The sequence below is a fragment of the Danio rerio genome, chromosome 16 (genome assembly GCF_049306965.1).
Source record: "Danio rerio strain Tuebingen ecotype United States chromosome 16, GRCz12tu, whole genome shotgun sequence".
Taxonomy (NCBI): Eukaryota; Metazoa; Chordata; class Actinopteri; order Cypriniformes; family Danionidae; genus Danio; species Danio rerio.
In genome coordinates this window covers 3,052,319-3,077,518 of record NC_133191.1, presented here as the reverse complement: position 1 = coordinate 3,077,518, position 25,200 = coordinate 3,052,319, and the positions used below count along the sequence as shown (strand labels likewise).

The 25,200-nt window shown below is 37.2% G+C and overlaps 1 protein-coding gene across 3 annotated transcripts; it reads left to right on the top strand.

Moving 5' to 3' along the window:
* The first annotated feature begins 1,981 nt into the window (after positions 1-1,981).
* On the top strand, positions 1,982-24,965 carry cdcp1a (CUB domain containing protein 1a). 3 transcript variants are annotated; one of them, XR_012391444.1, is made up of 9 exons: positions 1,982-2,206; positions 5,216-5,425; positions 7,876-8,202; positions 12,029-12,388; positions 16,182-16,379; positions 17,779-18,159; positions 21,738-22,091; positions 22,186-24,185; positions 24,434-24,965. XR_012391444.1 is itself a non-coding variant. In NM_001014333.1 (9 exon segments), coding segments are annotated over 9 exon segments (2,382 nt in total). In that variant the 5' UTR covers positions 2,025-2,130; the 3' UTR covers positions 24,855-24,958.
* The last annotated feature ends 235 nt before the right edge of the window (positions 24,966-25,200 follow it).

The window sequence follows — 25,200 nt, the reverse complement described above, 5'->3', positions numbered from 1 at the left end:
ACTCTGCAGGGAGACCGGCCCTTGAGGATCAAGTTTGCCCATCCCTGATTTAGAACATTCAGACTTTGAAATGACCATTGTGTGTGAGTTGAGTGAAAAGGGGTTGCGTAACCAAGGTGGGTTTCGAGAATTGTTTTAAATGTAAATGGAGGAAACGAAGGGGAGCTGGTTTTTCCCGCATTCCCACCTGCTGGGTTGTGGAACTGATCGTCTCTGTATTCGGCTCAGGGTTGAATTTTCAAAGACATGGAAATATTTGTGATATCTCAAGTCTTACACACTCTCACATTCACACACACACTCATACACAATGGTCAAGTTAGTTCATCAGTTCCCCTATAGCGCATGTGTTTAGACTGTGGAGGAAACCGGAGCACCCGGAGGAATCCCATGCCAGCACGGGGAGAACATGCAAACTCTACACAGAAACTCCAACTGGTCCAACTGGGACTCGAACCAGCTTCTTGCTGAGCACAGTGCTGCCTCCTGCATAGTCACATACAGTTGAAGTCAGAATTATTAGCCCCCTGTGAATTTTTTTCTTTATTAAATATTTCCCAAATGATGTTTAACAGAGCAAGGAAATTTTCACAGTATATCTGATAATATTTTTTCATCTGGAGAAAGTCTTATTTGTTTCATTTCAGCTAGAATAAAAGCAGTCTTTAATTTTTAAAAAGCCATTTTAAGGTCAATATTATTAGCCCCTTTAAGTTTTTTTTTTTTTTTTTGCTCAAATAGTCTACAAACCAAACCATTATTATACAATAACTTGCCTAATTACCCTAACCTGCCTAGTTAACCTGATTAACCTAAGCCTTTAAATGTCACTTTAAGCTGTATAGAAGTGTCTTGAAAATGTCTAGTCAAATATTATTTACTGTCATCATGGCACAGAGAAAATAAATCAGTTATTAGAAATGAGTTATTAAAACTATCAAGATTAAAAATGTGTTGAAGAAATCTTCTCTGTTAAACAAAAATTGGGGAACAATAAACAGCGGGGCGAATAATTCAGGGGGCTAATAATTCTGACTTCAACTGTAAATCTTCCTCATTGTAAAGTGTACTGAAATCCTGACGTTGTTATTGTTTTTAGTTATTGTTTGCTTCTTTTTGTTAGCAAATGCATATATGTGAAGGCTAATAAATTACAACTTGCAAACATCACAAATGTGAATGTTTTAAATATTGGCAACACTTAACATTATTTAGCATTCAAAAATGTTTTATTTAGAATATTTATTAAAATAGATTGGCCGTACACTTCATATTTTCAGATTTTTCATAGTAATTGTACCATAAACCGACCATTTGGTAGAGGCTGATATTTTAGAAATTATGGGATGTGTTATAAAAAAATGCATTGAGTGTGTTAACTTGGACATTAGAAGTTAAAAAGTCCAATCCAAATATTTTTTTTTCATGGTGGGGTAGTTAAAGCATTAATGCACATGATCAATATATAAAGTATGCTTAGTTAAAAATAGTATTTAATTTTTGTTGTTAATTTATAACTCTGTATTCCACTGTATAAGTCAATTTAAAAAGAGGTTATCAAAAAATGAGTAAGTTGGTTTTATGTTTGCACATTCATTAATTTTAACAGCCCCTATATTGTTTATTGAATAGTGGGTCTGAAATGGGATTTAGGTAACAATATTAGCACTATTTAATTGACAGAGCAGTGTTGTATTTTATAGTCATTGACTGCTAATATGATTCCCCTATGAATTAGCATATAATACTTTTCATGAACTGTATTATTAAAGATAAAGTCCGAATGTGTGGATTTAAAACCAACTTTACCTAATGTAATAGGCTGTAGTATGAGGCAGGACTAACGCGGATAATTACCGCATACTTTTAAAGACAAGCAGTCAAATTAATGTTTCTATTAATTCTCAATAGATCGTGTTTTACAGTGAATGTGAGCACGAGGTTGGGAGTCTTATTTGCATGCTTTGTTTGTGGAGGATTCACGGGATTGATATGGATGACTAACCTGGAAGTCGCGAAAACCAGGAAGAAGCTGCTTTATCTCCTCTGAGGAAAACTCGCGTCCATGGCGGACTCTTTATTACACCTCTTTAACCTACTGTAAGGAGTTTACTGGATATTTAAAAAGCCATGCGAAGTTGGCGTGTGACCTGCTTTTCGCTTGTTTTGCTGGTGTTTTTCCTCTCGTCAGTCCTGGAGCTCACAGGTAACGTTAACACACACACACAACTCACCTATAACAATCAGCAGCACACACTCACACAGCTGGGAACCATCGACTTTTACTATCGACATGCACTAAATCGAGATTACCATTATCACATTCATTCACTATTGTGCTTATCATCTAATATTTAACTGCAACATAATGGACTGGTTTTATAAACTCAGAGTTTGGTGGTTTTAAAATGCGTCCACCTTATACATGTACAGTGTATTTTGGTCATGAACTCAAAAAATGAGGTAAAGTTGGTTTCATATTCGCACATTCAGGCTTTCTCCTCAATGTAATTTCAGAAAGTCAAGTGTATTTGTTTTAATTGAGATTTATACGTCACTAAAGGCTGAATATTTAAGTTTACACTGTTGTGTGGTCTGTTTGGATATGGTTTGTTTATTTATTTATTTATATAAATGTTTAGTTTTTTAAGTTCCATTAAATAAAAAGATGTTTCTGATTGCTAAATTTACATTGATAGATATGAAACTTGGTAAGTATAATCAAAAGACTAGTAACATAAGCTTGGTTAAAATAAAACATCTTTAAAGTTGTCCAAATTAAGTTCTAATCAATGCATGTTGATAATCAAAATTTTGATAGAGATAAAGTTGTTTTACATTCACACATTCGTTCCGTTAACGGCCCATATATTGTTTACCATGCTATGTTGAATATTGACACTGCTGAAAAATCCAGCTTAAACCAGCCTAGGCTGGTTGGCTGGTTTTAGCTGGTTGACCAGGCTGGTTTTAGAGGGGTTTTGGCCATTTCCAGGCTGGTTTCCAGCCATTTCCAGCCTGGTCTTAGCTGGTCAGGCTGGAAAATGATCAGCTAAATCCAGCTAAAACCAGCTTGACCAGCCTGGTTTAAGCTGGACATAGCTGGTTTTGGCTGGGCTCCCAGCCTGGCTAAGCTGGTCAAGCTGGTTTTAGCTGGTCATCTCCCAGCCTGACCAGCTAAGACCAGGCTGGAAATGGCTGGAAACCAGCCTGGAAATGGCCAAAACCCCTCTAAAACCAGCCTGGTCGACCAGCTAAAACCAGCCAACCATCCTAGGCTGGTTTAAGCTGGTTTTTTTCAGCAGGGGAGTCTGAAATAGCATGCAAGGATAACTTCAAAATAATATTAGCATTATAAAATTGACTCTAAACAATGTTGTACTTTGATATTCATTAACTGCTTATATTATTTCCCTATTTAGAATTAGCAAAGAATACTTTTCTGAAATTATATTATTAAGCACAAAGTCTGAATGTGCGAATATAAAACCAACTTTACCTCTATAAATTAGTCCGAAAATATCTTCATTGAGTATGCCATATGGAATTATTGGCATAAAAGTAAAATAATAATGCAGTGTAAGATTTGTAAGAATAACAAAACTACTAGCGAATACAGGCCTGGGGGGAGACCATCCCAGAATTTGTCCCATACATGAGCTCATTTGTCCTATTTTGACTGCTTTTTTTATTTATTATTATTATTAATGCAAGAACGACACATACAAAACAATGCCAGAGGTATACAAAAATATTTAAATCATATTAAAATATATAGAGGTACAACAACTCAATAGGTAAAACAAAAATAAAACAATGCAAGGCCTTGCTAACTCACAATAACTTAAAAGTGTTAAACAAACACACAGTTTTAACAGCTTTTTTTGTTTGTACTTTCCTTAATAGTACTTATATAAATATTGCATGGTAATGAAATGATTGTGAAGTGAGTGTTTCACCTGAGGCTTTGGTTTCTTATCTGAAACAAACGTACATGTTTCCACACCTTTTTATTGTCTGGTTTGGGTACATATCGAAACATAAATAACATTATTTATAGTCAAAAAATTATAATAATAATTAAATAATTAAAGGGAACTGTCCCTTTAATTTAATATAAGAGACCAAATTGATCTGTGGACAAAGCAGTGGCGCAGTAGGTAGTGCTGTCGCCTCACAGCAAGAAGGTCGCTGGTTCGAACCTCGGCTCAGTTGGCGTTTCTGTGTGGAGTTTGCATGTTCTCCCCGTGTTCGCGTGGGTTTCCTCCGGGTGCTCCGGTTTCTCCCACAGTCCAAAGACATGCGGTACAGGTGAATTGGGTAGGCTGAATTGTCCGTAGTGTATGAGTGTGTGTGTGTGTGAATGTGTGTGGATGTAAATGGGTTGCAGCTGGAAGGGCATCCGCTGCGTAAAAGCTTGCTGGATAAGTTGGTGGTTCATTCCGCTGTGGCGACCCCGGATTAATAAAGGGACTAAGCCGACAAGAAAATGAATGAATGAATGAATGAAATTGATCTGTTTTTTTGCACTCATTAATGTAATTTTGTTGCAGTTTTATAAATCTTCCTCATAGCTAGGCCGGTCACAATAATTAATATAAAGTCTTACAGTATAGCACAACACAGACATGACCTCAATCATTTTTGGTGATGCTATATATCACCCCTACATAAAAACCAACTTCAGCAACATTTTAGCTGAGTGTGCAACATCTCTATCTCTATTGGAGGTGTTAGTATGGTTAAAAACACTGTAGTATTTACTATAATTTACTGTAGTATATTTTCATGTGGGTGTCTGACCACCGAAAAATAGATCTGGTAGCAGATATTGCAGCCTCTGTTACTCTTTACCTTGCTCTTTCCTGTTAACATTCATTAATATTCATTTAGGATATGCGCTTTCACATTCTGACTCCAGTGCCTGATTATTAAACTGTACAAATGACTATAATAAATGAAATATTCTTCAGAATAAAATATGAGGTGTTCGTTTGGAAGAGTGTACTTGCATTGTGATGATATTATATTGTCATTCTGGCATTATATAATAATAAATGGCATAAAATGGCCCTAAAATGCAGACAATATCCTTTATCGCAATATATTTTAGTGCAATATATCCTGCCTTCAGCAAAAAGACAAAAAAACAATTGTTATTATGACAAGCCTACTCATAGTAATGTGTATTCTAATCTAAAGTCCATCGTTTTAGGTGGAGCTGAGCTCAACGTTGCTGTTGAACAGGGCACAACCATCCTCATCAACACAAGTTCCAGCACAAGCACACAGTGTAAAGTGTGTATGAGAGTGCGAAACCAGCCCTTGTGCCAGGCTTATGTGGTCCTCAGAAGTGATACGCTTTTGGATTTCAGCTGTTCGCAGCCAGAGAAAGTGTTTATTGTGCAGATCATCAGAGACACGGGTGAGATAATATATGGATATAAATATTAGCCCAACAGGGAAAATTAATTATTTTTTAAATATTTCAAACGTGTTTATTTAAAGGAGAGGATTTTTTTCCAACACATTTTTAAATAGAATCGTTTCCTAAAAGCTGATTTCTTTTGTTTTTGCCATTGTGACAGTAAATAATATTTAACTAGTTATTTTGTAAGATAATAGTATTCAGTTTAAAGTGTAATTTAAAGATGGTTTAACTTGGTTAAGTAGGTTAATTTGGCAAGTCATTAGTTAACAGTGGTTGGTACTGTAGGTAATCGAAAACACAATTTCTGTAAGGCGCTAATAATATTGATCTTAAACATGGTTTTATTTCAGCCAAATTAAAATAAATAAGACTATCTCCATAGTGTTAAAAAATAAAATGCATTTTTCCTTTAAAATGCAAAAATAAAATGCATATTTCCTTTAAAATGCAAAAATAAAATGCATATTTCCTTTAAAATGCAAAAAATAAATGCATATTTCCTTTAAAATTCAAAAATAAAATGCATATTTCCTTTAAAATGCAAAAATAAAATGCATATTTCCTTTAAAATGCAAAAATAAAAAGCATATTTCCTTTAAAATGCAAAAATAAAATGCATTTTTCCTTTAAAATGCAAAAATAAAATGCATATTTCCTTTAAAATGCAAAAATAAAAAGCATATTTCCTTTAAAATGCAAAAATAAAATGCATATTTCCTTTAAAATGCAAAAATAAAATGCATATTTCCTTTAAAATGCAAAAATAAAATGCATATTTCCTTTAAAATGCAAAAATAAAATGCATATTTCCTTTAAAATGCAAAAATAAAATGCAAATTTCCTTTAAAATGCAAAAATAAAATGCATATTTCCTTTAAAATGCAAAAATAAAATGCATATTTCCTTTAAAATGCAAAAATAAAATGCAAATTTCCTTTAAAATGCAAAAATAAAATGCATATTTCCTTTAAAATGCAAAAATAAAATGCATATTTCCTTTAAAATACAAAAATAAAATGCATATTTCCTTTAAATGCAAAAATAAAATGCATATTTCCTTTAAATGCAAAAATAAAATGCATATTTCCTTTAAAATGCAAAAAATAAATGCATATTTCCTTTAAAATGCAAAAATAAAATGCATATTTCCTTTAACTGTATATATTATATAATATATCTATATCTATATTCTATTTTATTTTGCTGTGGATTTCAGATTTGTTGATTTCAGATTTGTTCAAGTCTTTCACTTTCCTTTGAGCAGACAGAATCTGAGGCTTTTTTTGTTGATATTTTTATGTAGAATTCTGTAAAAAAACAAAACAAAATCAGTAGAGAGATGAAAACTAAACACGTAAAATAAAAATAATAAAATAAAAATAACTTTTATTAATGTTTAAAATGCAAATCAATTAGAATAGCATCTTTGGTAAGGCAGGTGTTTCATATAATATATCCACTAAATGACAAAAATATTACTTGTAAACAAATCATCTGAACATTTAATGGAAAAGATTTCTGCCGATTTCTGTGCAAATTAAAGCCTTATAGGCCACAGATCGATACAAACTTTGATTGACTTTAAGATTGCAAAGTACATAAAACGTAGACTGAGTATATACATTCTTATTTTTTAGTTTTAAAAAAGTATAGTAGTTACACACTTAATAAACATAAGGGTTAAAACAGAAGCACATGATATCTGTTAACAAGATCTCACATAATTTCTGTCTTTCAGGGTTTATAAGATATTAGTAAAGGTCATAACCTATAAACATTATAATCATCACAAATATTTGAAGAAAAAAAAAAAATTCTTTAACTGTGTGTGTGTGTGTGTGTGTGTGTGTGTGTGTGTGTGTGTACACAGTGGAAGTCAGACTTATTAGCCCACCTTAATTTTTTTTTATATTTCCCAAATTATGTAGAACAGAGCAAGGAAATTTTCACAGTATTTCTGATAATATTTTTTCTTCTGGAGAAAGTCTTATTTGTTTTATTTCGGCTGGAATAAAAGCAGTTCTTAATTTTTTAAACAGCATTTTAAGGACAAAATTATTAGTCCTTTTAAGCTATATTTTTTTCAATAGTCCACAGAACAAACCACTGTTGTGCAACAACTTGCCGAATTACCCTAACCTGCCTAGTTAACCTAATTAACCTAGTTAACCCTTTAAATGTCACTTTAAGCTGTATAGATGTTGTGAAGAATATTGAGTCAAATATTATTTACTGTCATCATGGCAAAGATAAAATAAATCAGTTATTAGAGATGAGTTATTAAAACTATTATGTTTAGAAACGTGTAAAACAAATCTGCTCTCCCTTAAACAGAAAATGGGGAAAAAAATAAACAGGGGGGCGAATAATTCTGACTTCAACTGTATATATATTTTTGTAAATCTTCTATGCTGTTTCTCTGACATAAAACGTTTGTTTCACAGGGACAATGAACATTGAACCCAAAGATCACAGTGCTTTTATAAAGTTTAATCGCACGTTCACCTGGAATCTGAAGCCTTTAGTTTCAAAATCCCTCCAGTTGAATTTCAGTAGCACGGGTTTACGACAGATTGAGCCTGAGGACAGCTGTCCTGACAATCACAGATACATACTCGCGGTGGAGAACATCAGCATCGGGACATTTTGTCAGAATGGAGTCATCAGACAAATTGACGTGCGTAATGCTGGAAAACTGTCTGCGGAAGTGACTGGAGGTCAGAGTCTAAGCATGAAAGTCATCGCTGTATCAGTGGGACGTTTAATGAACTGTAAGTTGAATGATGAATCTCAAATTCTTATTTTATTAGTCACATACACTGTATGATATGCAGTGAAATGCTTGATATATTCTTTTTATAGACCTTAAAGGTGCAGTATGTACGTTTGACACCCAGTGGTTGAACTAGGTATTGCACGCCTGGTTTAAAACACACTCAAGCGCAGGTTGCCAGATTGACAACATCAACAGGAGCGAGTCCGACTATCGGGTCTAAAGGCTGATTTAGGACGTGTTCTAAATAAAAGCTCACAGGTGAACAACAGGACTGACAATGATCACCTCAGATACACCTCATGGTCTAATTATATAAATAATATAATCTAATTAAGACATTAAACCATTATTAGCCTTTTATCGAATGTACAGCCAACACATATCAGTGATTCATCAACTACATTTAATAATGTTAAAGAGGTTTATTATGTATTAATTAGATTATAAACCTTACCATTGTGCTGGAGTGCAGTGAGTGCACTATTCTGAGCTTCTGAATGGCTGTATTTACATTTCTGTCATGTTTCGTCTGATGCAAACAGCCAAATTGCTTTATCACTGCAAATCTGTTCACGTAGCGTGTTGTTAGGACACGGGGTTACAGTGTGACCTGCTCACCTATTCATAATATTTATGTTATTTGATAATTAATAACCACCTCATGTGGAACTCTGAATCTGTGTCTCATTTCGGCGCCTGCTACTGTGTTTAGTAGAGTGAAAAACTTGCATACAGCACATTTAAAGGGTTATTTACCCAAAAATGAACATTCTGTCACCCTTGTGTGCTGTTGGGGATGTTTTCATCAACTCTGGGGTGATTTTAAGGCTTAATTTGGCCTCAACTTTCCCTGTGTTTCAACTTATTTTGGTAAAATGCTTTGAAAAGTTTTTCAAAAACTCAACAATACACTCAAATTGACTCCCCTTTTGTTATGTTGGGGGTTTAATGGACTTCCATTATAGTGACATTTTTGGATTATAAAGCCATGACAGCATATTTTCATGACTGTTGGTGATTTTCCCTGTTGGGAAGAGGTCAGATGTGTCATTTTCACAGTTGATCATCAGTTGCAGTGCAAAAACTGCAGTTTCTGGCTTAATATTATATGGTTATATGGAGTGTGGTTCATTCATTCATTTATTTTCTTGTCGGCTTAGTCCCTTTATTTATCTGGGGTCGCCACAGCGGAATGAGCCGCCAACTTATTACTACATGAAATGTAAACAATCGTTCAGCACACCAAATTAGCTTTGCAGGGACATCAAACATGAACTATCTATGTATGTATCTTGTTTTGCTGTGGTAGAGTTAAACACTGATTGCAGAAGTATTTAAACCATAATATTAATACATAAGCGAAAGACTTGTTGCAAAACACCTGATTAGACATAAAGAGAGAATAAAAGTGTACATTAAAGCATCAGTCTTAAGCAAGGAGCTTATAGGAGCAGGGCCGGCGCGTCCATAGAGGCGACCTAGGCGGTCGCCTAGAGTGGCAGAATAGAGAGGGCGGCGTCTGCAACACCTTCCTCACCACCTGCGTCCTCAGTTATGTCCAGACATCCCAAGTCTCCCGGAAGTTGCAGGAGTATCCCTGAAATGCATAGGCACTCCCGGATGCCCGCAAATGAATGATAATCTCCCGGAAATCGCGCTTCTCCTGCCCGGTCCTTAAATATGTTGCACACCCCTCTCTCCACTGCATCCCTACTAGCTCTTCAGGTACATCGCGCGCAACTCACTCCCACCGCTCTTCAAGTACGTCTCGCAGTACGTCCCCTTCACAGATTTGTCGCTCACTGCTCACTACTCATCTCCCCTCCCCCCCTTCGAGCACCCACTAATCCGACACCTACCGCCAGGGCCAGAGCAAGCTGAATTGCCGCTCTAGGTCGCGGACCTATATTCTGCCGCCCTATGCGCGGATATAACTAAGGACACACGGTTGCTGATGGAGGTGCTGACGCTGCCCTCTGTATTCTGTCGCCTATGAGCGAATATATCTGAGGACGCGGGTGGTGAGGGAGGTGTTGCGGACATAACTGAGGACGTGGGTGGTAAGGGGGGTGTTGCGGACACCGCCCTCTCTATACGGCCGCCTAGGTCGCCTCTATGGACGCGCCGGCCCTGCCTGCCGCAAATCAACTCTGTATCACCCGGAAATAACTTTTTCCAACTTGGGATGTCTGTATGTCTGCGACACCTCCCTTAGCACCCGTGTCCTCAGTTATATTCACGCCTAGGCCGGCAGAATAGAGAGGACGGCGTCCGCGACACCTATCTCACCATCCGCATCCTCAGTTATATATGCGACCCCCGATCCCACTCCGCTCTTCACGTAGATAAATGGTCACTTTTGTTTTCACTTTCGGGTGGGGGGTCGGCGTAATCGTCCTTTGCCTAGAGCGGCAGTTCAGCTTGCTCCGGCCCTGTATAGAAGTTCTCTGTGTATCCAGTTCTGAGCATTACTTTGTGTTGTAAACACGTTGAGATTGGACCATTCAGTCTTTTCCGGGTGGGAGAAGCTGACGGTTTATTATTTGTTAAATTCATAGATATATACACTAGATATCGCATAGGGACCCTGAGCATGCGTCAATAGCGCCGCCATATTTGTACAGTGCTCCCAGGACAAATGTCATTCAACCGCACTAGTCAAGACAGTGTTATTACGTGAAGATGCGGGACTTTAGCGCTGTCTACGGGTGTAGTAACAAGCAAACAAAGAAAACAAAGCACAAAGGCAGAACATTTCATAGGTAATATTAAGTTTTTTTTCTGTTTTTGTATGTTCTGAACTTTTGTGCTAAGCAGGTAACGTTATTGATGATAACAGTCTCTTACTGCATTCACCATACGGCAAAGCAGCTCCAACTCGCACTAAACACTCGGCTTATGCTAGTTTTGTTGAATAAAATCAGCAAACAATGCAAAAGAAATATGACAACGAGATGCTGCGCTGCCAGAAACTTGTATTATTGTCGGCTAACGTTAGTGAAAGAGTCGTTCGGGGGATTCATTCACAAACGAATCGCTCCCTCCGTCAGTATGAGCAGTGAAAGCAGGAGAGGAGCTGTGTTTCAGGACATGACTAGATCAAATTTAACAGGGAGGGTGAATAGTACATTTCTGTACACACAAACACAAGCTTTTTGTCAGGAATGCCCGTGCGGTCACTGATCCATCAATGTAGAAAAGTGATGTAAAATTAAAATTTTCGTAATTAAAAAAAAAATTTACACACTAACATCCAGGAAAACTCCCGATCACAGATATATGTGTATATGTGTATATCTCTGGCTTTGGATGGCCACAGTCCTCCACTGTACCTTGGTCCCGCATTCATTTCAAAGGAGCGCTACCCTGTAGCAAGATGGCGGCGCTATTGACGCATTCCGTCCAATAGACAACAATAGGCCAGGCGACATCTAATCTATATATCTATGTGTTAAGTTAAAGCAGAATAATTATGTGTCTGATCGGCCATATTTGTTACAGTATTAATGCATGCGCACTATATTTTGTTATTTTACTTCATAGAAGTCAATATATAAGAGTCGGAAATGTTTTTGCACTGGTTTATCTAAAGTGTTAACCCTGTCAACTGATAAGCAACAATAAACATTAAAGGTTTGACCTCATCCCAACGGGGGAAAGCACCAACAATCAAGAGTGCATGATTATATGCTGATATGGCTTTGAAAAAGGCCACAAGCATGAAGGAAAGGGTGGTACATTTAAACAATATGCAAGGGTTAATTACTCACCCTTGTGCCGTTTTAATCTCCTTCAGCTTTCAGCTTTCTTTTTCTCTCCAGCTCTGGTTAACATCCATGCTGTTCTCCCAGAGAAGAGCTCAATCCAGGACTTCATAACACCAAACACAACCCCTGAAAATGCAGAGATCATGTGGTTTTTCAGCATGCCCAATGCATACTATGCAGACGTACGCATTCTGAAGTACACTCTTCCAACATGCCTGTCGTCTGAAAGCATCCCTACAATGAAGTACACCTGGCAGGGCAGGGATGCTCTGGTCAAGCGTATGAATGAAAACCAGCCGTCAGTGGAGCCTGGAAACTTTAACATCTCCATAAAGAACTGCAAAATGTCCACGGTGTCTTCATTGAACAGATTGATGGTGCACTTTCAGATCTCTGCCATCAAGAGAAGGAAGGGTATGTACATTTCTGTCAGAATTAAAGGGATAGTTCACCCAAAAATGAAAGTGTGCTCATATATATATATATATATATATATATATATATATATATATATATATATATATATTAGGGCTGTGCAATTAATCGAAAATCCGATTTCGATTTCGATTATGGCTTCTAACGATTATGAAAAACCATTAATCGAGATAAACGATTATATACCAAAGCGCAAAAGACCGCGTGCTTTTGTGTGTGTACAACACACGCTCACGCATAAGCATGCGGTCAGCATTCGGTTTCATTCGCACACTGAGACGAGCAGAGGAGCGCAGACATCTAAAGTAATCTTAACATGAGCGCTTTAATGGTCAAATAGGTGTCAAAACGCGGTGATTAGTGATTATTCATATTAACCCTCATTTGCGTAATAAACAAACGAGTTGAGAATCAAAAGACACGTGAAAGAGAAACCATTAAAGTGACAGTGCGAAATGCTGCCGCCGGTTTTATCATTAATCAAACGACGAGAACATCCCTTACTGCTCCTGACTGAAGGATTTTTGTAGCTGAAGTGTTTTTCTTAGGGTGAAGATGCTGAAATCACAGTTTGTTTTAAATTTTTATTCTATTGTATTTATTTCTCTTTCCTTTGCAGGGAGGAAAATAATTGTATGTATATATATATATATATATATATATATATATATATATATATATATATATATATATATATATATATATATACAGTTGAAGTCAGAATTATTAGCCCTCCAGAATATTAGCAACCCTTGTCCTCCAATTTCTGTTTAATGGAAAGAAGTTTTTTTTTAAACTTATTACTGAACATAATAGTTTTGATATATCATGTCTAATTACTGATTTGTTTTATCTTTGCTATGATGACAGTACATAACATTTTACTAGATGTTTTTCAAAATACAAGCATTCAGATTAAAGTGCAATTCAAAGGCTTAATTAGAGTAATGAGACAAGTCGTTGTACAACAGTAGTTTCTTCTGCAGAAAATCAAAAAATATATTGCTTAAGGGGACTAATAATATTGACCTTAAAATGAGTTTCAAAATAATTAAATCTGCTTTTATTCTAGCTAAAATAAAACAAATAAGACTTTCTCCAGAAGAAAAAAATGTTAGAGGAAATACTGTTAAAATTCCTTGCTCTGTTTAACATAATTTGGGAAAGTTATTTAAAAAAACTAAATTCTCAGGAGTGCTAATAATTTTGACTTCAACTGATAATCGTTTTGAATAATCGTGATTACAACTATGACCAAAATAATCGTGATTATGATTTTTTCCAAAATCAAGCAGCCCTAATATATATATATATATATATATAGTTTTTTTAACTCTTTGTTAATGACTGCTACAATAGACCGTAACATTAATATAGTAAAATGATAAACTGTAATAAACACTTTAGTATCCTTCAGTTTTTATTACAATAAAGTCCTTCATTTGAACCAATTTAGTTGAACACTACAGAAGATGCCTTGAGAAATGCTGGAAACCTGTAACCATTGCCTTCCTTTGGAAAAACTAAAACTATTTAAATAATGGTTGCAGGTTTTTTTCCCTTCAAAATATATTCTTTAGTGTTAATAAAGGGTTGTAAGATAGGAGAATAAATAATGACAGAATTTTCATTCTTCTTGTGAACCATTGCTTTAAGCACATTAAACTGAACACAGATCGGTTATTTTATCATTTTGATTACACAACAGTAAGAGTACACCATCTGTTGTGTAATTACAGAAAGCCCAAGTAGTTCCAGGCAATCGTGACTCATGGATACAGGATATGGGGGAAAAACACTCTTTCTTTTTAGTCAACCTTAGGGCAGAGAAAGATCATGACTTTTTCAAACTGTGTCTTTAAAATTAGACAACATAATTCTCAAGCTTTTTTTCAGGACAACTTCATTGATTTATGTTCAATCCACTTAAATTTGGAAAAACTCAACTTTAAATGCTTATATATTAGCATATTTGGAAAAAGATATCTGGCACTGTGGTGCAGATTTAAAAATGTGCTTGATTATAACTTGATCACAAATCACTTATTCAACTTTTTATTTAACATAGGCTCATTTTGAAAACGTAGCCCTTTAAACATTTGTGAAGATCGCAAATTATGTAGCCAGAGGCACTGTATACTACCGGTCAAAAGTTTGAGGTCGGTATGATTTTTAAATGTTTTAAAATAAGCTTCTCGTGCTCACCAAAGCTGTATTTAGTTCATCAAAAATACAGAACTTGTTGTATATGTGTGAAATGTTATTGCAATATAAAATAACTGCTTAAAATTTAATAATTTATAATTAATAATTAATAATAATTAATTAAATAATAATAATAATAATTAATTAAATAATAATTAAATTAATAATTTATTTAATAATCTAATAATTTATTCCAGTGATTTTAAGATGAATTTTCAGCTTCATTACTTCGGTCTTCGAGTCACATGATCCTTCAGAAATCACTCTAATATTAATTAATTTCATTATTATTATTATTATTATTAATGGTAATAAGTAATAAATAAATATTTAATAAATAAATATTTAACAACATGATGAACAGAATAATTTTATTTAAAATATTTAATAAAATTAATAATAATAATAAAAAAAAACTGACCCCAAACCGGTAGTGTATGTAAGGCTGTATTTCGTCTTTAAATTAAACGCTATTGGGCGGTATGACGCTGTTCCTATTCGCGTTTACAAGCTGACCGCTTACCTCCGTGTGGACTGCCTCGACGAAGGGGTTCGAGTCTGGCAAAAAACAGTTCTAGAAAGCAGGTAAGAAAAAAACAAGCCAAAAAAAAAATAAAATAATAATAAACAAGTAAATAACAGGGTGAGAGTGTGGTAAAATCTGAAAACCGTAAAAATCAGGTGAGGGCTGTGTTTAGGGTAGTGGGTGGGCGCTGGTCAAGCTGTGCTTTTAAAAACACTGTTGGTTTGGTTTATGAAAGGAGGAGAGTGGGTCAGTCGATTAGCCAGTCGACAGCAGCCTCTGGTGGAAATATGTGGGAACAGCAGGTTTGAATGGCATTCGTGAGAGAAATTTGAGATATCAAAAAGCACACACAGCGCCCTCTGGTGGAATCGCGAAAACAAAAACGTAGCTCCTGGGGCGTATTTGCCGCTCTCCAGAAATGTATATAGGGGTACGTTTTCAGAATGAGCCAGGGTAATTATGAGATTTTTACATGCTCTGTGTATGTTTTTTTGTGTGTGTGTGTGTGTTTTTAATCAAGTATACAATAGATGTGGTACTATTAGTTGAGTTAAATCTATTTAAAAACCTGTAAGAAGAGCATTTAACCATTTTCTCTTAACTCTCTTCAATGATGTTATGAAAATCGTTAATGTTGGACAAAAGCATCAAATAAAGTTAATAATAAACTTTAATAATAAATGTGAAAATGTTTCAAAACAATATTTTTTTACGTTCAAACTAGTGTTTTTCACATTTTACACATCATTGTGTTTTTGTAAATTTTTTTTTTGGATGTCTAACTCTGCGTTTCCCAAGCCTGTTCCCGAAGGCACACCAATGGTGCATGTTTTCAAGCTCTTGCTAATTAAACATACCTGAATCAACTCATCAGAACATCAGACTCTAAAACCTGAAGTGTTTGGGTCGGATAAGGGAGACATCCAAAATATGTAGTGTTGGTGTGCTTCCAGGAACAGGGTTGGGAAACACTGGTCTAACTGTGCTCTATGCCTTCCTTCATATCTTTATTTGATGTCTGTTTTCTTGTCACTGTTGCAGGCCAGTGTGAAGGAGATCTGCCAGACAAGCAAGTACTGAAGATACAAGTAATGAAAAAGGATCCCAAGTCGGTCTGTGTGTTGAAACTGGATTCGGTCATAATGGACACAGTCACCATCGCTTCAGGGAACCATTTTATTCTTAATACCTTTGACTGCAACAAGGATGAGCTGGAGTTAACTGTAATCCAGACTGAGGGTATGTAATAATATTCATTCATTCATTTTCTTTTCGACTTAGTCCCTTTATTAATCAGGGGTCACCACAGCGGAATGAACCGCCAACTTATGCTTTCTAGCTACAACCCATCACTGGGAAACACCCATACACACTCAATCACACACAAACACTACAGACAATTTAGATTACCCAATTCACCTATACCACAGGAGGAAAGCCACGCGAACACAGGGAGAACATGCAAACTCTACACAGAAATGCCAACTGACCCAGCCGAGGCTCAAACCAGCGACCTTGCTGTGAGGCAAAAGTGCTACCCACTATGCAACCGTGCTGCCCATGTAATAATATAAAACACTATACAATTTGTAGTGGTAAAAATCTAGGTCCTACTTTATTTTATGTGGCCTTAACTAGTATGAACTTATATCAAAATATAAACACAGTGTACTTAATGTGTTCATAATGTATTGCAGAACACTTCTGGGTGGGATACGGGTCGGGCTACAGACAGGTTTTGGGGTATGGGTAGGTTTAAGGGTGGGTTAAGGTGTAAGGGATGGTCAATAGTGTAGTTATACACTCACCGGCCACTTTATTAGGTATGTTTACTAGTACCGGGTTGGAGCCCCTTTTGCCTTCAGATCTGCCTTAATCCTTCATGGTATAGGTTCATCAAGATACTGGAAATATTCCTGAGATGTTGGTCCATATGGCATCATCCATGATGCCCATCTTCCGTTCCACCACATGCCAAAGGTGCTCTATTGGATTGAGATCTGGTGACTGTGGAGGCCATTTGAGTACAGTGAACTCATTATCATGACATGGTGCTTTATCCTGCTGGAAGTCGCCATCCGAAAATGGATTTTCCTTTGACTTAGTCCTTTATTTATCAGGGGTCACCACAGCAGAATGAACCACCAAAAGTTCCAGCATATGTTTTATAGAGCAGATGCCCTTGTAGCGCAACCCAGTACTGTGAAACACATACACTAGGGCCAATTTAGTTAATCCAATTCCCCTATAGCGTATGTGTTTGGACTGTGGGGGAAACCGGAGAAAACCCACGCCAACACGAGGAGAACATGCAAACTCCACACAGAAATGCTGACTAGCCCAGCAGGGATTCGAACCAGCAACTTTATTGCTGTGAGGCAACAGTGCTAACCACTGAGCCACTGTGCCGCCCTGATCATCATATAATAGTTTCTAAAACAGAAATTTCAGGTGATGGTTAAGACAAAACTTACCCAAAACTATTATATATGGACAATATGTTTGCTCCTGTTGTCATCGTCAAGGGACAGGTTAAACTTTTTTTTTTATTTTAGCATGCAGTGCCCAGTTTAACCACTTTAACCCAGTTTAATCTGCATGCTCCCTATTCATTTAATTCCTGTTCCATTTTCAACAGAATGTAAAGAATGGAGGAACTGTACATCCACTCTGTTCCCGCTTCACTTCAATTATGAGCAGCAGTGTATCCCAGGAGTCCTGAAGATGATCACGTGGTACATTCAGGGTCCAGTCAACAGTGCAGTGGAGCTACAGTCTCCTACAGACGGCCTGCGCTACTGTTTGCCTGAAGACAATTGCAACAGCATCCTACTGCTAAACGTCTCCCAGGTTATGAACCCAGGCACCACTGTTGGCCAGTTCTGTCCAAAGGGATCCGTTCAGAAGATACAGATCCGGGAGTCCAAGATTGCAGTAACTGCTTCTGTTACAAGTTTCAGCGACCGGAGTGTGGCAGCAAAACCAATCTTAAGCTATTCGTTCACACAAGGCATATCGGGTAAGTGCTTTCAGTGTTCATTATTGACCTTATTCTAAAATGCGGAAGTGCGCCTGTTTTTGTGATTGTTTTAGAGCACAGGTGTCAAACTCAGTTCCAAAAGGGCCGCAGCTCTGCACAGTTTCGTTCCAACCCTAATTAAACACACCTGATCAAACTAATTGAGTCCTTTAGACTTGTTTGAAACCTACAGGTAAGTGTGTTGGAGCAGGGTTGGAACTAAACTGTGCAGGGCTTCGGCCCTCCAGGAATTGAGTTTGACACCCCTGTTTTAGAACTTCCGATTCAGTCGCCTATGGGAGAAATGACTAGGAATAATAAACTACTCACTCTACAAACAAATGTTTGCATGATTATACAGACCAAGTAGAATAATATAATAAGGAAATATCAGTTTGCAACATCAAACAGCAAAACGAGCAGTTTTTAACGTCTAACGCCTGTTTCACACCGCAAGCGTCAGCGGCGCGTGAGCAGAGCGTGAGCAGCGCGTGTGTTTTCGGCGTCCATGTTAACAGATTACAGCTTTCATACCGCACGCAGCAGCAGCGCGTCAGAGCGAGGCGTGAGCGTCGCTGAAGCAGCAGTGCAGCGATAGTTTCGGCGCTGGGTCTATTTTTGACGCGCTGCTCACGCTCAATTAAAGTGACAGTGCATTGAGAATGACCAAAACACATTGAATGACAGTAAAAACTAACAATTTTACCCAATAAATGCGTTAATAATGTCAAATGGTTTATATATAGTCATTCAAATGAACTTAAAACGATTAAAAACGGCAACAAACATTTATTTAGGCCCGAACTACAAAACCAAATGTAAAACTATTTTACTATCAGTTTTGCTTAAGTTGCACACTAGTGTTGTAGGAGAGGGGAAATGGAATATTTACGGGATTTGTAGTCCATAGCGAAGTGTATTGTGGGTAGTGTAGTTCGACACGCATGCTGGATTATGTGAGCTCGCTGTGTTCTGTGCAGCTAGCAGAGCAAGAAAGTTTTAATCGGCTTTGTTTTATGTTCACTCGAATTATTCCTACCGGGAGCTGTTTGCACTGTGAATCTGACAACACGAAAATAAGTAAAAGAATGGCATGCATTAATTACTTTTGTCCGTCTCATCATCTGCACGAGCATGAATTAACGAGCTGTTATTCTGCCGCTGGACATCACTGAAGCGGAGAAAGCAACACTAGTTTGATCATGTATAAATATCATTATAACTATATTGTATAAATATGATTATAACTAGGTCTACAGCAACCTGATAATCAAAAAACAAATGACATGATATCACAGGCGATTGTCTTCTGACTGTAGAAAATTCTCATATAAGTTAGCTTTAGAAGTATACAGTACTATTTGATCTATAAAATTTGTAAAATAAACATTTGCAGGTTAATGAAACAGCATAGGAGGGGCCTTGGTACAGATGAAAAGTTTAAAAAGTGTATTTGTATATAGAGGGGTAACTAGATAGAATAGACAGAGATAGGTTGATCTCAGCAGCAGCTGCCAAAGAGCTGCGCGCTGCAGACGCAGCTGGTGTGAAAGGCAAACGCCTGCGTGCTGCTACTGCTCGACATACGCGCTGCTCACGCTCTGCTCACGCGCCGCTGACGCTTGCGGTGTGAAACAGGCGTAAAAGTGAATGGAAGTGAATGAGAACGGAAGTCTCGAGTTAAAAAGATTCACATGGCGGCGCCCGCTCGTCGGTGAAGAATAAGGTGAATAGACTAGGGTTGGGCATCTAAGCTATAATGCCGATCCGATACGCATCTCGATACAAAGAATACGATCCGATATATTAGCGATACATTTGTGACATATTGCGATGCAACACGATACGATTCACACCCATATCACGATACGATGCGATATTTCAGCACTAACTAATTAGATCAAGTTTATGAGATTATGTTAAAGAGGATGCTGTGCCATTGAATGAGTTTGATTATTTATAAACCAAGCAAAACCAAGACTTTTTTACAAACTGGCTTTTCTCTCGGAGCCAGAGTGTCAGTTTACAGTAGAGGGCCATTTTAGAACATATAGCACATATTATTCATTTTCAAGATAAACAGAATGTATAAGTGCAATATATATTAAAAAAATATGTATATATTTGCACTCTTTCAACATAAAGGTTTACCATTGCACAACAAGAATTGTGATTTAACTTTTCAACTATGAAAACAAGTTTTACAAAGATATTTTGCCACTGAATATTCAAAACTTAAGGTCGTGAACTAGCAGTGTTATGCTGCTTTGAAACATCACTGTCACTGTAAACAACAGGCTAATAAAAATATAACAAACCAGCAATCTTCTTGCTGTGAGGTGGTCAAACTACCCACTGTGCCACCGTGACACCCAATTATTTTTATCATTATTATTATTAATATTATTATTATTATAATTAAATAAAAATAAACAGGAGGAGGTGCTTAAAACCTTCGTTCTCCGTGACACTAGGCTGAATATCTTTGTAGATGAACAATGCAATAGCATTCGTTATTGGCGTAGAGCGAGCATAACTGTTGCGCACGGAAAAAAAAAACTTGCAATGCTTTTCTCACCACTTTTGGAGCTGGTTGAAGCAGTGCGAAAGCCGGGGATGCAGGAACACTGGAAGATGCTTTCACAACAACACCGTGGCGCCGCTTCAAGTGAGATATCAGATTAGTCGTACTGCCCGCGTATTTTACAGATGCGCGGCACATTTTGCAAATTGCATCTGTCCTGTCAAGTCGTCCATCCTTAAATCCATAATGTTGCTTGCCATACTTTAGATTTAAAACTCAGTGGGGACTAAAATGTTTGTTTTGCTTCTCGCGCTTTCTGAGGGCGCACCACTAGCTTCATCCGCACACCTGATACACTGAGTTGTAGTGAAAGTGTACACATCCGCAAATCCATTGCTAAGGTTTACTTTATGTAGGTCGATTAAATTATGCACCAAAAACAGGTTGACAACTCTTGTTAATAAATAAAAAATACATTCTATATTAAAAATATAAGCTGTATCTCGGAAAAATCGATGCATCTCGCAAAAACCGATGCATCTCGATTTGCTTCCAAAATTTCATTCATCCTCTGCTGCTCAACCGATGCACTCGCATCGTGCACGCGCATGACCGCGTATCGATACATATCGGTTAATCTTCCCATCCCTAGTATATATATATATATGTATGTATATATATATATATGTATGTGTATATATATATATATATATATATATATATATATATATATATATATATATATATATATACACACACACACACACAGTTAAAGTCAGAATTATTAGCCCCCTTTTAATTTTTTTTCTTTTTTAATATTTCCCAAATGATGTTTAACAGAGCAAGGAAAATTTCACAGCATGTCTGATAATATTTTTTCTTCTGGAGAAAGTCTGATTTGTTTTATTTCGGCTAGAATAAAAGCAGCTTTTAATTAAAAAAAAAACTGTTTTGGGGCAAAATTATTAGCCCCTTTAAGCTATATATTTATATATCAGCTATATATAAGCTATATATCAGATTTCATAACTTTACATCTCCCTTCCTCATACAGAAAACTACATATTCAGTGTCACACCAAAGATGGATAATCCTACCACGCTGGCGACCCCAGGCTGGCCGTCTGCAATGAAAGCGTCCAGCACAGTGTCCTGGATAGTGAACATGGAGCCGCAGTATACAAGCGTGCTGACATTCAGAAATGTCAGTCAGCCCAAGTGTAAACAAGTGCACACAAACATCGCAGTGCAGACCATTCGCTCTCAAACGGTGCTGTACACCACTACAAAAGATGATAAGATGAAGGATCTCCTGCTGCCAGAAGGTTTTTACCTCAACATGACGAACTGCAAGTCACCGACAGGAGCCTTCAGGGCAATGATGGAGGTCACGGTGCAGAGCAACACAAGTGAGAAAGCCGAATTACAAATGCTTTACTTGATGCCCACTGAAATGTGCATTCATACGCATCAACTGATGTGAAATGTATTGTTGTGTTTCAGACAAGCTTCTGGGCATCATCCTGGGCGTTGTGGGCGTTGTGTTGGCCATCGCAGTAGCTGTGGTAATCTGGTTTGTTCTCAGGTGAGAGTTTACAAAGCATAAGATGCATATCCATATATGCAACGACAACAAATCTAACTAGATGATAACATTTGAGGACAAACTTAATGGGGGCTTGAGAAAGCCTGTTGGAAGTAGATTATTTAGTTTGAAAAAGTATCAGGTTTTGGCTAAAAAGTTGGCAACCTGTGTCTGAGGTTGGTAATAGCTTGATACTACCATGAGTTAGCATGATTCTAGCATGAATTAGCATGATTCTAAGAAATGAACATGTTATTAGCATATATCTAGCATGATTTAGCATGTTGTTAGCATATTTCTAGCATAAATTAACACGTTGATAGCATGTTTCTAGCATGAATTAGCATGGTTCTAACATGAATCAGCATGTTTCTAACACATATTAGCATGTTTTTAGCATAATTCTAGTATGAGCTAGCACATTGTTAATATGATTCTAGCATGATTTAACATGTTGTTAACATGATTCCAACATGAATTAACATGTTAGCATTTTTCTAGCATAAATTAGCATGTAACTAACCTGATTCCAGCATGGATTTGCATGTTGTTAGCTTGTTTCTATAGTGAATTAGTGTGTTAGCATGGTTCTAACATGAACTAGCATGTAACTATCCTGATTCTAGCATGAATTAGCATGTTGTTAGCATGATTCCAACATGAATTAACATGTTGTTAGCATGATTCTAGCATGAATTAGCACATTGCTAGCATGTTTCTAGCATGAATTAGCATGTTGTTAGCATGATTCTATCATGAATTAGCATGTCATTATCATGATTCTAGCGTATTACCATGATTCTATCATTAATTAGCACGTTGTTAGCATGATTCTAGCCTGAATTAGCATGTTGTTAGCATGTAGTTAGCATTAATCTAACATTATATTAGCATGATTTTAACCTATTAGCATAATTCCAGCATGAATAAGCATGTTGTTAGCATGATTCTAGACTGAATTAGCATGTTGTTAACATGAATTAGCATGTGGTTAGCATGATTCTAGCCTGAATTAGCACATTGTTAACATGAATTAGCATGTGGTTAGCATTATTCTAGCCTGGATTATTATGTTGTTAGCATGAATTAGCATGTGGCTACCATGATTCTAACATATTAGCATAAATTAGCATGTTGTTAGCATGATTCTAACATGATTAGTATAATTCCCATTAATATGCATGTTGTTAGCATGATTCTAGCCTGAATTAGCATGTGGTTAGCATGAATTAGCATGTTTTTAGCATGATTCTAGCCTGAATTAGCTTGTTGTTAGCATGATTCTAACATGATATTAGCATGATTCTAACATGATATTAGCATAATTGCAGCATGAATAAGCATGTTGTTAGCATGATTCTAGCCTGAATTAGCATGTTGTTAGCATGAATTAGCATGTTGTTAGCATGATTCTAACATGATATTAGCATGAAATAGCATAATTCTAACATGATATTAGCATAATTTCAGCATGAATAAGCATGTTGTTAGCATGAGTCTAGCCTGAATTAGCATGTTGTTACCATGAATTAGCATGTGGTTAGCATATATCTAACATGATATTAGCATGTTGTTAGCATGATTCTAGCCCGAATTAGCATGTTGTTAGCATGAATTAGCATGTTGTTAGCATGATTCTAGCCCGAATTAGCATGTTGTTAGCATGAATTAGCATGTTGTAGCATGATTCTAACATAATATTAGCATAATTCTATCATAATTTAACATGCTGTTAGAATGATTCCATCCTGAGTTAGCATGTTGCTAGCATGATTCTGACATGAATTGGCATGCAGACATCCCAAGTCTACCAGAAGTTGTGGGAGTATAGACACTCCCGGATGGCCGCAAATAAATGATAATCTCCTGGAAACCGCGCGTCTCCCCCTTCTCCACCACATCCCTCCTAACTCTTTAGGTACGTACGTAGCACACTACTCACCCCCACTGCTCTTCAGGTGTGTAGGTACATCTCGCGCGCACACCCCCACCCCCCCCCCCCCCTACTCAGATACGTCGCTCACTCAACCCCCCCAGCATATCCCCTCCCACCCCTCACCCCCATAGAAAGGCAGTGATAGCCCAGACAGCAGCTGAAATCTCTCAGTAGTCATATTCAGATTTGTTTTCTTCCCATATCTGGATTTCTTTGGTTGTTTTCAACAGGTTTGGTTGTTTTCCTGTTTTGAACAGGAAAAAGAAGAGGAATAAGGCTCCCCCGGTGTCCGTGTACAACCCCAGTGAGCACGCCTTCCTTCCAGGCTTACATGGCATCCCGAAAACACAAGAGGAGGATGAGGAGAACCACACGTACGCATACATAGATGACACTCTGGTGTACAGCCATCTGCTTAACGATGACGCTGACAATAAACAGCATTATGAAGACACCTCCGGCCCACATCTGAATAAACCGCCGTTACCGGACAGACCAGACAGAAACGTGGACAGTCACGCTCTAGACAAAGCATTGCTTCCCAATGAGCTGTACGGGTATGTGCAGGGGCAGTCAACTACATCTGGACCAACAAGAACATCAGGCAAAAGCTCTGAGGAGCACACCTATGAAACCAGACTCTGTGTGTGACCGAGAGCTTTATGAAGACGTTTGACGTTTAGCGATGTTTTGCGTGAGCAGATTGCTTTTTTTTTTTAAAAATGACTGCATGCTTTTGATATTAAAATGTCTGTTCATGCATCTCCAGTTTTGGAAGTGATTTAGTTTTCGGTTTGCAGCATACCTGCCAACATTCGGATCATAAAATCCGGGGGATCTTCTCCGGTGGTGCGCACAAACTGAGAAGCGAGTAGCGGGTATGAAGATGGTTGCGCGTTGGTTGGGTGCGCATGGGGACTGTACCAAAAGGCTGAGGGGTGGGGGGTTGGAATTCCGGGAGTTTTCCGGGAGACAGAACAATACGGGAGATGGGTCT